The sequence below is a fragment of the Eleutherodactylus coqui genome, chromosome 3, assembly GCF_035609145.1.
Source record: "Eleutherodactylus coqui strain aEleCoq1 chromosome 3, aEleCoq1.hap1, whole genome shotgun sequence".
Taxonomy (NCBI): domain Eukaryota; kingdom Metazoa; phylum Chordata; class Amphibia; order Anura; family Eleutherodactylidae; genus Eleutherodactylus; species Eleutherodactylus coqui.
The window spans coordinates 11,676,803-11,691,179 of record NC_089839.1 but is presented as its reverse complement, the minus strand read 5'-3'; the positions used below and the strand labels follow the sequence as shown (position 1 = coordinate 11,691,179).

At 44.7% G+C, this 14,377-nt stretch overlaps 1 protein-coding gene across 1 annotated transcript in view; it reads left to right on the top strand.

Annotated features, from left to right (window-relative positions):
• Window positions 1-11,064, top strand: part of GALNT14 (polypeptide N-acetylgalactosaminyltransferase 14) — a 499,381-nt gene extending 488,317 nt beyond the window's left edge. Inside the window, exons 14-15 of the mRNA XM_066595121.1 lie at window positions 5,966-6,085; window positions 9,225-11,064. Of these exons, the coding sequence (XP_066451218.1) occupies window positions 5,966-6,085; window positions 9,225-9,392 (288 nt within the window). The 3' untranslated portion in view covers window positions 9,393-11,064. The remainder of the gene's footprint in view (window positions 1-5,965; window positions 6,086-9,224) is intronic.
• Window positions 11,065-14,377: the final 3,313 nt, after the last annotated feature.

Genomic DNA, 14,377 nt, shown 5'->3' with positions numbered 1-14,377 from the left:
CCAATGTACAAGAATATAACTACTATAATACTGCCCCCTATGTACAAGAATATACCTACTATAATACTGCCACCTATGTACAAGAATATAACTGCTATAATACTGCCCCCTATGTACAAGAATATAACTACTATAATACTGCCACTATGTACAGGAATATAACTACTATAATACTTCTCCAATGTACAAGAATATAACTACTATAATACTGCCCCCTATGTACAAGAATATAACTACTATAATACTGCCCCCTATGTACAAGAATATAACTACTATAATACTGTTCCTATGTAGAAGTATATTTCTACTATAATACTTCTCCAATGTACAAGAATATAACTACTATAATACTGCCCCCTATGTACAAGAATATAACTACTATAATACTGCCCCCTATGTACAAGAATATAACTACTATAATACTGTTCCTATGTACAAGGATATAACTACTATAATACTGCCTCCTATGTACAAGAATATAACTACTATAATACTACTCCCTATGTACAAGAATATAACTACTATAATACTGCATCCTATGTACAAGAATATAACTACTATAATACTGCTCCCTATGTACAAGAATATAACTACTATAATACTGCTCCCTATGTACAAGAATATAACTACTATAATACTGCCCCCATGTACAAGAGTAGAACTACTATAATACTGCCCCCTATGTACAAGAATATAACTACTATAATACTGCCCCCTATGTACAAGAATATAACTACTATAATACTGCTCCCTATGTACAAGAATATAACTACTATAATACTGCTCCCTATGTACAAGAATATAACTACTATAATACTGCCTCCTATGTACAAGAATATAACTACTATAATACTGCCCCCGTGTACAAGAATATAACTACTATAATACTGCCCCCTATGTACAAGAATATAACTACTATAATACTGCCCCCTATGTGCAAGAATATAACTACTATAATACTGCCCCCTATGTACAAGAATATAACTACTAAAATACTGAGCGTATTTCCAGTCCCTGTAATTGCAGTAAAAAAAAAATTAAGTCTTGTTATTTGTGTAGCGCCAAGTTATTCCGCAGTGCTTCATAGTAATTTACTTATCACCCACCCACCAAGCTGAGTACTCATTTTACCGACCTCGGAACCAGTCGGCTCCCTGAACCTGTATATTTTATAGGTCGGTATAAATTTGATTCATGTTTTGCATCTTCACATAATGATACTAACAGACAGTGATAAATTCCTCTAATATTTAGCTAGATTCCCCTCCCCCTCCATCATTTTGACATCTTCGTTTTAATTACAGTGTGTTGCGGCTGAGTCGGTGTGACATGATTCATGCGCCGCATCTCAAATCAATTAGAAAATTCGGCAATTAAAGGTGTCATAATAATATTGATTTAAGAGAGATGGAAGCGATTATAAATCCTTGGTAACAATTTACACAGTTTCCTCACACATCTATGGAGGATTACATAACATTGAGGTGTACTATAAAGGAAGACTAGTGGGGGTATTAATGGGGTTGTCTGGTTCAGAAAATACCTTATTGAGGATGTCTGAGCTAATGGAGGAGTTAACGGAGGTGTCCTGCAAGGAGGAACGAAATGTTAAAGTGAGAATGGAGAGCAGCTACAAAGAGCTTCCCTCTGGAGGACTTGGCATGTCTGCGCAGTCAATGGACGGCCAATTGATGTCAATAGAAACTATGTAATACCCCATTTCTCCTATGGTGGCACTGCAGGACAATTGAGCACTTGTTGCTGGGCTTCTCCACAGATCACAACTGATCGCTGACGGTTCCACATGGTAAACTCATGATCAACTTATATTAAAGGGAATATCCAAAACGAAGAAGTCATTTCCATCAGTTTTCCCTTCATAGAAATGATGATATACCTCTAGAATATCACATCAATTTTTGACCCTGGAGAAAAAAAAGGTTAAGGATGGGACCATAATACTCCTTAAACGGGTGTTACATTGTCCTAAGTGGAACTAGGGTGGTGTCTCTATGTCAGCCTGGGTGATGTAAACAGTTGGACGGCATACAATGAGGTTTTTAAAAAAATGCTCTTAAGGTTTATTAGAACAGTCTGTGGTTCCCCATGGCGACCTAGACACAAAGCCCATGCTGAGAAGCTGGCGGGGGTAGAGGTGTCACTTGTCACGGTGGCTCTACCAGACTCCTCCCTGGAGGGACACATGGAACCTCAGCCATGGCACCGCTCAGCCTCTTCCAGGAAACTCCCGGTGGCGGTTACCTGAATAAGTGTAGTGGACTAGATGAGTTGTCACGCGTGATGCCACTGTTCTTTCACACCGATGATTCTCCGGCGGGTAAATAAGAGAGTCCACGCACAGTTAACTGGCATTACCTCCATAAATGGGAATGGGCAGTGACTGGAACTTTACTTCTAGACAAAATAACCTTCACACACAAGTACAGGAATTGTCAGGACTGGCAGCTCTCATGTTGCCATACCCACACTGTTGGTCCTATCACCTGGGCTGCAGGGGTGCGGTGCAGGGGAGCTCCGGTCTTTGTGACCTCTCCTGGCCGCCGTAATCCTGGACGCTGGCTCCAACCATGTGCTCCCATGCTCAGGGAGCGGGCGCCTAGGTAGCCGGGTTGCTGGGGACACGGTGGTGCCGTCCCGCACCACATCCCCGTTGCCATGAAACCCAGACGCGCTTGCTCTACATTTGCTGCTTGATGTCTGGGTCTCTGCTCTGCACTCACTGTTTGATGTTTGGTCTCCAGATACACTCGCGTTACCTTGTACTGATGCCCTCTTGTGACTTGCTTGCTTTGGACCTGATTTCAACTTCGACTGACCCCCTGTACTGCGTTCTCTCCTGTTGCCTACCTAGATTGCCTGATCTGCCTTTGTGTTTGCATGTTTACCTGTATTTGTCTGTGAGTCTGCATCCCTAGACAGCTTAGGGACTGTCGCCCAGTTGTCGCCCTAGGGGCTAGCCTAGGGGAGCAAGTAGGTGGGGACAGGGGTTGCGGATAGAACTAGGGACTTCCCTGCCCGGACTCCAGTCATGACAGGAATTACAGTTCGGCAAGGTCAGGGAGGAGAACACAGGATGACATCAGACCTTCAAGCTAAGTTATCTATAAGGTTCTGCTCCTGGAAGGAAACACTCCGGAGGAGGACGAGGGAAGGGAACACTCCACTGACACTCACTTGTACTCTGTAGCATGAACACTGCACAGCAGACTCCTTTCTTCTCTCACTCTTTAGAGGTGGTTCCTGGCATGGAAGGCCTCAGGATACCTTTCGTACGCTTCCATCACTACACCATATGAGGATTGAAGGTACCCCCATGTGGCTGGCACGCTCACTCCTTTCTCAACCGTTGAAGATGACAGAGGACCCAGACATCTCTCACACACTCATATTTATAATGGACAAACATCACGTGACAAGACAGACTTGTTACTTTTTCCAGACATATCGCAGCCACATGACTTTTTTGACACATGGTCTAACCTACATTCAGACGTTACCTATATCCAGGCTGAATTACTGTCAATAACCCTTAGTACTCCAAGTTTGTACAGTTGTCGAACGCCTGAATGCCTCCTATCCATTGGTGTGGACATCTGAATTCTGTCGTGTCATTGATGTGGACAGTCTCCTGTCTGTCCTATACCTTTCCCTAGTTATGTTAGCTTTTCCATCAGCTATATGTATGTCCTTCCCTTTATTCCATCTAGGGAAAAACTAGAGTATCCAGGTACATAATGTGTTGGCCGTCCTTGTCAGGGCGATCACCCAGCTTTCAGGAAGGCTCTGCCAAGCCCTGTTACGTTTGTCTTGTTATGTTTCTCACGTGTTGGTGATAAACACATTTATGTTGGCCCATAAAGGACAATTATGGCATCATGGTGGGACATGTTGGTTCCATTTGTGCAGGCCAGGTGAGTAGGCTCTTTACGAACATAACAAGGGGTTGTCCAGCTGTACTTTTTTTCTCCCCAAAGACTTACGCAGCTGAAAAATAATACACAGAACTATAGTTGCCTCTTCCATGCCCCACTGATCCAGATCCAGGCCACTCCAGTCCCCTCTGGTCTCTGCATACTCCAGACTAGTCACTGCTGCATGACCTTAGTGGTACCAATGTTGAGGCCAGTGATTGACCACAGTGGTCATTAGCCTAGACAGAACGTGACCACAATACCCTGAAGTATGTGTAGACCAGAATGGCCAAGGACCAGATCGATGGGGATACAGAATAGGTGGGTATAGCTCTGTTCAATATTTTAAAGCTGCTTCTGTAGGTTAAAAATAATGTGCTGCAAGCAACCCCTTTAATCGCTGTGTCTGCTTCACAATTTTTTTTCTTTTGGCTATTCCCATGAAAGAAAATAGCACACAGGCCTATTTATCTCTTTTCTTTCCTAGAGTCAATACACCACTGTTGTAGTAATCACTTAATTTAGGCGATACTCAATGGGTTTGGTAGCCTTATCAATCAGGTGTGCCTAATTATTATTTGATGCATAGAAGAAGAATATAGTGATAAATACTCAAGTGATGTTTCCAAGCTCTTCTGTTCCAATGCAAGAGGTTATATAATGTTGCATCCCCCACAAAGTAAACAATTCAAAGTCTACAGTATGTGTGATACTTTTCTCAGTAAAACATTACAAAGGTTAATTATGACAGAGCTGCATGCCCGGCGTCTAAGACCCTGTTAGTAAAAATTTCACTACAATGCCTGTCTTTTGCGCACATACTTGCTGCTATGCACACGACACTACTTCATAAAATATAATTCGATACTTTCACAGCACCATTCATGATATGACCCATCCTAGCGCTATGCCATAACACAAAAAAATGGAATACGCCTTTTAAAAAATCTAAAAATCAAAGTGGAGTATCACATTATACAATCAAGAAGTTGGGGATGGATAGTGGCATAACTAGGGGCTTAAGTGTGGGGATAAAGTTGGGTTGCAACACCTGTGGGGGCTTTATGGGAAGATAAGTTGATTGCAACTCAAACCAATCTTCAGCTAATTCATGTTTGCTCCACCCTGCTGTCAGTCATGTGACCTAACAGCTTAGTTTCAAAACAGTTTTCTCGAAATAAACTAGTGATAACCTATCCTCAAGATAGGTCATCCGTTGTTGATTGTCGTAGGTCCACCATTATGGAACACTATTGACCAGCTGAAGTGACAGTGTCGCTCAAGTGCCTCCATACCAGGCACAGTGCCGTACAGTGTATAGAGGCAGGACCTGGTATTTCCGTTCTGTATCATTCACTTGAATACAACAGAGTTGCTCTCAGGCCATGTGACCAATGAACATGATGTCACATGCCTGAGAAGAAGCTACCACGCTACCTCTTCAATCATCTGATCGATGGGGATCCTGAGCAGTGAACCCCCAATCATCAGCTGTTGATGACCTGTCCTAAAGAAACGACCCTGTTTTTATATACTATCTATACAGTCTTTGCTGATGATTTTTTTCAGCCACAATGGAAATGTCCTTTAAAGGGGACACCTGGCTTAGAAAACTCATTTTCTTATACCATATTATATAAGTCTGTGTTAATAGAGAAGTGTCCTCTGTTCAGGATCTTCTTTCTTGGCCAGAGAAGAAAGTGTCTTTCTCTCTGGGGGACCCATCTTGTCCTGCATTACACAGACATCCCATTGCTATGAACGGTAATACTTAATTTCTCCTGTGGTGGCGCTGCAGAAAAACTCAACACCTATTACTAGGTTTCTGTTGAGATCATAACTGATCGCTGATGGTCCCAACAGGAAGATATTTTGTAATCTGCTGATTGTTAGGGGAGCCTTCAAGCAAGTGAGAATCGTTCAAAGTGGAGAACCCCTTTAAATGACAAATGCAGCTCTGCTACATCTCTGAGGTTGTTGGTTTACTGCATATAAGGTGCAGCATTTACCCTGTTGTATGTGTTGTTTTTCAGGAATGGATTTACACTCAGGTTCAGCAGATCAGCCAGCAGGATCTCTGTCTTTCGGTGCACACCTTATTTCCAGGGACCCAGGTGGTTCTCTTACCCTGTAAAGACGGAGACGGCAGGCAGGTAAGTGCCCCCAGAGTACACCAGTGTACCTACATATGAAAGGGTCACTCACGATTTTTCTATGGTTTGCATGGGGTCTAGATGGGACTGAGCGGAGTTTCCACCATGGTGAACCCGACTCTACATTATGGATTGTGTAAAAAAGACCTGGAAAACTTGTGGCAGCACAGGGGTTAACTCTCCTCACTACTTTCCCTAATTTTTGATCCCCCATGTACCATACCCCAAGTTAAAGGGATTGTGCCACAATTACAAGTTCTCCCCTCTCCATCAGATATCCACCGGGCAGGGGATATCTTGCTGATTGGAGGGCGTCTCACCCTGCAGACCTCAAGAGCTGAGATCCAATGTCCGCTGTCCTTTTACTGCACCCCCCTCCCCCCTCCACCACTGCAGTGAAGAGGGGACTGAATGGAGCGTTGGTCCTGCAAGTGCAGCAGCGCTCCATTCACTTTCCCTTGGACCTTTCAATGAAGCATGCTCGCCCAGCGCTCCCTTCATGCTGACGTCACTGCAGGGGGAGAGTCAAATTCTAGATATCGGCGGGGGTCTCAGCAGTGACACCCCCACCGATCAGCAAGTTATTCCCTATCCTGGGAGAATTTGTAACTGTGGTCCAACCCCTGTAATAAAACCTGGGGGGTGTTAATACTTAAAATTACAAAATGGTGCTTGCCGAAATTACCAGAAAATTTCCAACCTCTGCCATTTTCAATGTCCAAAATAATGTTGTGCATTGTGGTTGGCGCCACCTTGAGACTGGAAGGTGCAATTACATTTTTGCAACATTGTGGAATGTCACTTTACTGCAATTAATATATCTTTATAGGGCTCTAAATATTTATGCAAAGCTACATACACTGGACGGTGACTTTATTAGAGACCCCCATCTACCGTAGTAAAGCATTGGACCCCTTTGAGCTTCGGAACCGCAGCAATTCGTCACGGCATAGATTCCACAAGGTGATGAAATGGTTCTGCAGGAATATCGGCCCCTGCGGACAGGAAGCTTCTTGTAGTTGTTGCAGATTAGATGGCGATGCTGACATGTTCTGACCAGCTGACAGGAAGGGGTCAGCGATTCATGCTGCTTGTACCAAATTCTGACCTCCAATCAGCAACAGAGATCTGGCTCCATCTGACCAGGAGATGTTTTCCCGCTGCTCAGTGATACAAGTTTTGCGCTCTTTTGCCCGCTGGAGTCTTGGACACAATGGAGCTGGAACTGGTCGCCTGCTGTTATACCATCCGTGCGAAGGAACGGCGAGTTGTGCGTTCGGACACGTTAGTTGGAGCTCCAGCGTTGTATTCAGCTGACTGTGCAGCCTGTTGGTCATAGTATACTCCCCACGGTCGGCAGTGAAATCCTGTCCCTAACTAGTCCAGCACCGATGACCGGCCTCGTTGGAAGTCGCTCCGATCGCTGGATTTTCCCATCTAATGTGGATTCACACTGAAACTGATCCACAAAAAACTTGTCACGTGATTTAATGCTCCGGGGTCACGGGGGGGGGGGGGGGGGGGATTACCATAGAGGGAAGCCCCAATTGTGAGAGGGTCTGCTGCACTATTACCTTTGGGACCATATTTATCAACGACCTGATAGAGGGGCTGCACAGTAAAATATCCATATTTGCAGATGATACAAAATGATACAATATAATCAATGCAACGGAGGACAATGTGCGGCTACAAACGGACCGAGATAAGCCGGGGGCTTGGGCAGGAAAATGGGAAATGAAGTTCAGTATTAATAAATGTAAGGTTCTGCACATGGGCAGGAGGAACGGATGTGACACCAATATACACTAAATGGGGTACTGCTAGGGAAAAGTGATATGGAGAAAGACCTGGGGGCACTAGTGGACTGTAGACTAAACTGGAGCAACCAATGCCAGTCAGCTGCTGCAAAAGCTAATAAAGTCTTGGGGTGCATTAATAGAGGTATAGGGGCGAGGGCCGAGAACATTATCCTCCCACTATATAAGGCACTTGTCAGGCCCCACATGGAATACTGCGCACAGTTCTGGTCACCGGGGCTCAGGAAAGATGTTACAGTGCTGGACGGGGTTCAAAGATGGGCAACTAAACTAATACATGGAATGAAGGGACTGGAATACCCAGAGAGGCACCAAAACTGGGATTATTCACCCCGGAAAAAAGACGGCTAAGGGGTGACCAAATAACTATGTATAAATACATGAGGGGATGATACAAGGATCTCTCCCAGGATCTGTTTATACCCAGGACTGCCACGGTAACAAGAGGGCATCCGCTACGTCTAGAAGAAAGCAGGTTTCATCACCAACACAGAAGGGGGTTCTTTACTGTAAGAGCAGTGAGACTGTGGAACTCTCTGCCTGAGGATGTGGTGATGGCAGGATCCATAGAGGAGTTTAAGAGGGACTTGATGTCTTTCTAGAGCGGAAGGATATTACAGGATATAGACATTAAATAACAAGTGGGTTGTTGATCCCAAATATTGGCCCAGGGATTACTCTGGCTGCCATTATGGAGTCGGGAAGGAATTTTTAGCTGCTTGGTTTTTCCCTTCTTCTGGACCAACATGGGGTTTGAAACAGGCTGAACTAGATGGACATGGTCTCCCTTCAGGCTAACATACTATGTTACTAAGGGGCACACTATTACTATTGGGGCGCTACGGGGCACATCGTTACTGCTGGAGCCACTAAAGGGGGCATTATTACTACTGTGGTCACTAAGAGGAGGCGCTATTACTAGTGGGACAGTGAGAAGGGGCACTATTACTAATGGCGCCACTGACAGAGGGTGCTATTAGTATTAGGGCCACTGAGAGGGGACGCTATCATTGTAGGGGCCACTGGAATAACGGAGGTAAAATCATATGTTTTGATAAGCCGCGCCTCTAGCCACACACCTGCCACACCCTGTCTGACATTAGCTGGTAATTTTTGGCAACCCTTTGGTAAATATGGTGTCTGGAACAAAGTACATCCGCCTAACACGTCATCCAATGAAATCCATTGATCTTTGCAGGGGATTGAATACTTTTGCAAGGCACTGTAAATCTGTATTATTAGGCATAATTACATTGGTACCCATAATCCCCTTCTTCTAATACTTCACCCTAACACGTGTGTTTTCCTCTTGGTCTCAGAGGTGGAGTAAAGTCGGCTCTCACATTGAACACATGGCGTCTCACTTCTGTCTGGATACGGAAATCATCGGCGACACTGACGAAAACAACCGAGAGATCGTAATCAACCCGTGCGAGACGACGGCGATCAGTCAGCGCTGGGAAATGGTCCTCCATGACTTCCACTGAGGGCAATCAAGCAATCTCACTAGAAAATGGCAAAGCCCTGTGGCAAACTCTGTAGCGTTCCATTGCTTGGAGTGAGAAGTCAACACTGCCGCGACACAGTCCGTAAAACGGCGGAATCAGCAGGCAAGAAAAAGACGATGGAGACAAGAACGGTGAAGGCGGACACTTCAAGGATATCAAAACCAACATATAACTTTTTGGGTTTTCCAGTTTGGGTCACTGTAAGGACTGGAGAAAAAATGACCTACCTGCTGGTGGTTTCCATCATCGTCATTCATTAGGATTACTTAAGGGACTAGATAAAAGCACACGGGGAGTAGATAATGGGGGAAATACTCATCACGCTTTACATTAAAGCAACTCTCTGGCCCCTCGACAAAGTTTTTCACTCCGGACCAGAGGGGGGGTTGTACTACCTCCCGTTGGTCTTGTGCACCATTGTCGATTCTAGGCTCCTTACAAGATGGCTGCTGAAATCTATTAACTACTTAAAGGGACACTTCATTATGGGGCTCAAAGTTGAGGTGAGGGGAGTCCGGGGAGGGATGTTTGATGCTCACTGAGTGCTCCGTTCCAGCGCTGCGTCAGTTTGTGCGCACCGGCAGTTTGACTCTTTTCTGTGTGCCTATCTCCTATAGACATAAATGGAATATGGCGCGCAGACAGAGTCAAGCTGCTGATGCGCGCTGATTTTGCGGGGCCTAGTGCTGGATCACAGCGCCCAGTGAGTATCAAACATCCCCCATTCCATTACCTTTGACCCATTAATGTAGTTTATGGGCATCAAATGTGATGGCACTGTCCCTTTAATAAAGGCACACTGTGGATCAGTAGTTCAAGCACTTCACATTACTCTCTGATAGGCCAGTACTGATCACATGAGCAACACTGACCAATCAGATAGCAAGTTTTGTGCTATCTAACACACTACCAATGCACAGTATGGGTTAGGGAGTCAGAAGATTGTGGTGGCCATCTTGGAAAACCAAAAACAGGGTCCAGAATTGATGGATGTGTGGCACAACGGCTGGTAACTTAACTCCGCCCTCCAGTCCCTGGACTGAATTTTGTCCCAGGACCGATGAGTTGCTGGAAAGTGCAGGCTCACATTGTTTTTTCTGATTATAATCTACACAAAAATTTGTGCAAATTTTTAAATGCTTTAATGGACCAACCCTATATTATTATTATCCTCCAGTCACACCCAGAGTTGTGTCCAGAGCTTTGAGGTAACCCATCTGAGCACCCCCTGCTGTCTCAGTGTCTCCGTAGCCGGCCTCACTCTGGATGCAGCTTCGGGTGTAGCTGGCCTGTAATACGTGATAATAGTGATAACTCCGTTTCCTATTGGTAATCAGAAGGTTTCTTGGCGTACCGAAGGCAAACCTGCGCTTTAAGGTCTTCGGTCCTACAAAAGCCTGACTGGAGGAGCAGCGCTCCCCCCCGCACACCGTATATAGATATATTTTACATGGATATTTATGAATTATTAATTTATGAGGAATTCTTGGACTTTGAATTGGCAAAAAAAAAACCACAATGAAATCCATCGGATTTTTGATATCGCTGCGTTTCGAATGGACTATTGAGATGGCGACTTGGAAATTAAAAAAAACTTACCAAAGTTTTACACAGAAGTTTTTGACACGTCTTACAGGTGACCCCGGGTCTCTGACCGGCTTTCAGAAATAAAATCATTTTTCACAAGGTGGTGTTCGTGTTTCTTGCTTTATCCTCCAAAGGTCGGTCCGGCCATGTGAGCTGCCAGACCCGAAGCACATGCTCAGATCACTTCAGTTTCTGGTGAGTGGCGGTATATATAATTGTATATATGACTATACATTCTGGTAAGCTGTAGGTAACGGTGGTATTATTGGGCACTGTAAGGCAGTATTATGTGAGCACTATGCATTGGTGCAGTGTATGGCGACATTGTATGAGTTATGTAGGGTGTGTATGACAATATTTGTACAGCGTATGGTCATATCACAACTTTTCAGTATACTACAGATGAGCAGTGTATGCCTTTGTCACAATATTTTGACACTGTTTGGCAGTATTATTTAGGCTGTGTATGGCGGACCTATATGTGCAGTGTATGATTGTATTACAAGATATAGCAAAATACCTTGGCCTTGTAGGTCCATATTATTTGGACAGTATAGGATTGTATTACATTGTTTAGGCAGTATGTGATCATATTTCACTATCTGGGTATTGTTCGGTACATTTTTGACTCGTCTCTGTCACACCCCTTTTGTAGGCTCTGTTCAAAAATTGCGTATATAGGCATAAAGAGAATCTAAAACACAGTGTAATGTAAAGCATGCTCCATATCTCCATTTTTGCTGCCTTTTGCTTAGTACATCTGTGGTCACCAGCAGTGAATCATGCCACCCAGTTATCAGTAGTTGCATTTCCAATGCTGACCTCCAGAGGGCTCATATTAGCTGATCAAGTGTGCATCTTTCCTACAGCGCCTCCACAGGAGAAATGAAGCATTACATGATTCACATTGCAATGTACAGGCTGAATGTTTGATACATGGATGTGTAATAAATGAGGAATCAGAAATCGCCACGGCCTTGAATAACGCAAAAGACCCCGCTTGATTGACACATACTGCACAAGTGGTTCCGTGACTGCAGAGTCGGAGCTCCATGCCGCTGACATTATTTGTGAATTCCTGATGTAGACAGCTGACTGAAGAATGCTCGGCTCCAGGAGAATGCTTCCCGCGGACTGACATGTGTCGCACCGAGGAATCATCGCCGGATGACATGTCTGCGCCCTTATCCTACGTGAAATGAGACGATTGTAGCGGATTCCTCATCAGCTCATTCAGTCATTATCAGTATTATTTAGAGTCATCATTTTGGCTTCTCCAGCACTGTGTGAGCGCCGCGCCAGAAGCAAAGCGCGTGCAAGCGCCGGAGAGGAAGCAGAGAGGACAGCAGTCTGGGGACGAGACCGGCTCTGTATATACCGTACAGCGTGTTAGGGACCTTGTACACAGCATGGAATATACAGAAAAGTATATTCACATAGGACGGCATAGTTAGATGGTCTTAACCGCTTCATGACCGCCACCGGTAAATTTACTTCTTATGGTCTCGAAGGGTGTATGGCGTGAGCGCAGAAGCCAAGTCCGCTCCGTACCCGGTGACTACATGCTGCTTCAGACAGCTTACAGCCAATGGTTGTGATCAAAGCTAGTTCCAATCATGATAGTTAACTATGTAGACACCACGGTGATAGCTGATCGTGCGTATAAAAAGTCAGTTGGAGAGAAGGCCTCCTATGGCACCCCAACGGCCCCGATTGCAACGCAATTATGTGGGACTGATGAGCTGACATGGCAGCTTGTAGTCTAGTGATGGCTCCCAGGGATGCCATGCATGGATGCCTATCAAGTTCTGCCTATGGCAGGGCTTAATAGGCATAATTAAAAATCACTCTATACTACACTACTGAAGTATTGCAGCATACAGTACAAGCGATTGCAAGGTTCCAGTTTCCTGTGGGGAATAGGCCCTGCCTCTCCAGGGCTCCAGCCACACTAATACCCCATCAGTACTACTAATTCCAGCATGCTCAGTTAAAACACCACATAAGGGTACTTTTAGGCTGTTTACATAACGGGGTGTGCTACCGACAACACGTAACTTTGGGTACCGCATACAAGATGCGAACGCTGAAGCTGATGAGCAATCCCTTTAAATAGGCAAATGATCAGGTGGGTGAACGTTCGTTTCCGATGATCTGTATATGTTAAAGGCGCTTAACTGATACAACTGACTGGCTCAGTGTAATCCGCCATGCAAAGTTTGGCCACTTCCCAGGCAACCAATCCTACCGCGCCCTCCTCAATACCGCCAGAGCTGGCTCATACCTCAACGCCCAAACAGCCTATCCCGGTTTTGAGCTCAGCACCTCAGTCCCTCCTTCCTGGCTCCAAGTAGCACCCCAAGAGCCACAAATGCTCCCGTTAGAAGTCATACCACCCAAGCCTGAGATACAAGCTGCCCACACCAATTCAGTGGCGGTCAGCACAATGAGCCTGCAAACCTCCCTCCTCCACAATGAACATACCTATACAGTGGTTGCTTAGTTAGCTTACTGGTAGGGCAGTGTCTACTTCCCACTTCAGAGGTTCACTGCATTACACAGACACTCTACTGCTGCGAATGGACACTGTGCAATACTTCATCTCTCCTGCGGAGGCACTGCAGGGATATTGAACAGTTAAAGCTATGTTTCCCAACAGAAAAAAACAGCAAGAGGATGATTTGCTTATATACTCGAGGGACGTTTTGTAACAAGTAGAGATTGTCCACATCAGAAAAGTGTTGACAACACATTCAAAACTAAACTTTCAAAAATGTGACTGAAAGAGGAACAAAAGAAAAATCTCAAGCAGAATTTTAAAAAACAGAATTGGAAAAACAACATTTTTTCAATGAGAAAGGAGAACAGCCCCTACTGGCCTGTTGTGGCTATAGCAGACTCGAGAGTCATCTGATCGTTGGGTAGACTTTGGAGGTAAGACACTCATGGGTCTTACAGAGACTCGGATGATCTTGGTTTCTCGCGTTCTTAGTAAAGCTTCATTCATTAACTAAAACATATTTAAATTCTAAAAAACAAAAACTTTTCCTCACGCGGCACATTTCTTGCTCTCAGATTCTAGAAACGTCTCTGCACTGGAATGACTCCGAGTATCACTGACTTTATCTCGGTTTGATCATGCAGAACAAAGATAGTAAAACTCAAAGAGAAGGAAATTAAATCTGTAGAAATTCCCTTCAGCGACTCCGAATGTAAAGTTGTCAGCGGCTAATTGTGTCGGATTTAATTTATGTATTATCTTATTATATCACATCCAAAGGATCCAAACATTCTCAAGATCCAGGACTGCCATGTATAAAGCACAAACACAACATCGCTTCACCAGCAGCATCATCACTATTCTCCTGGGTGTTCGG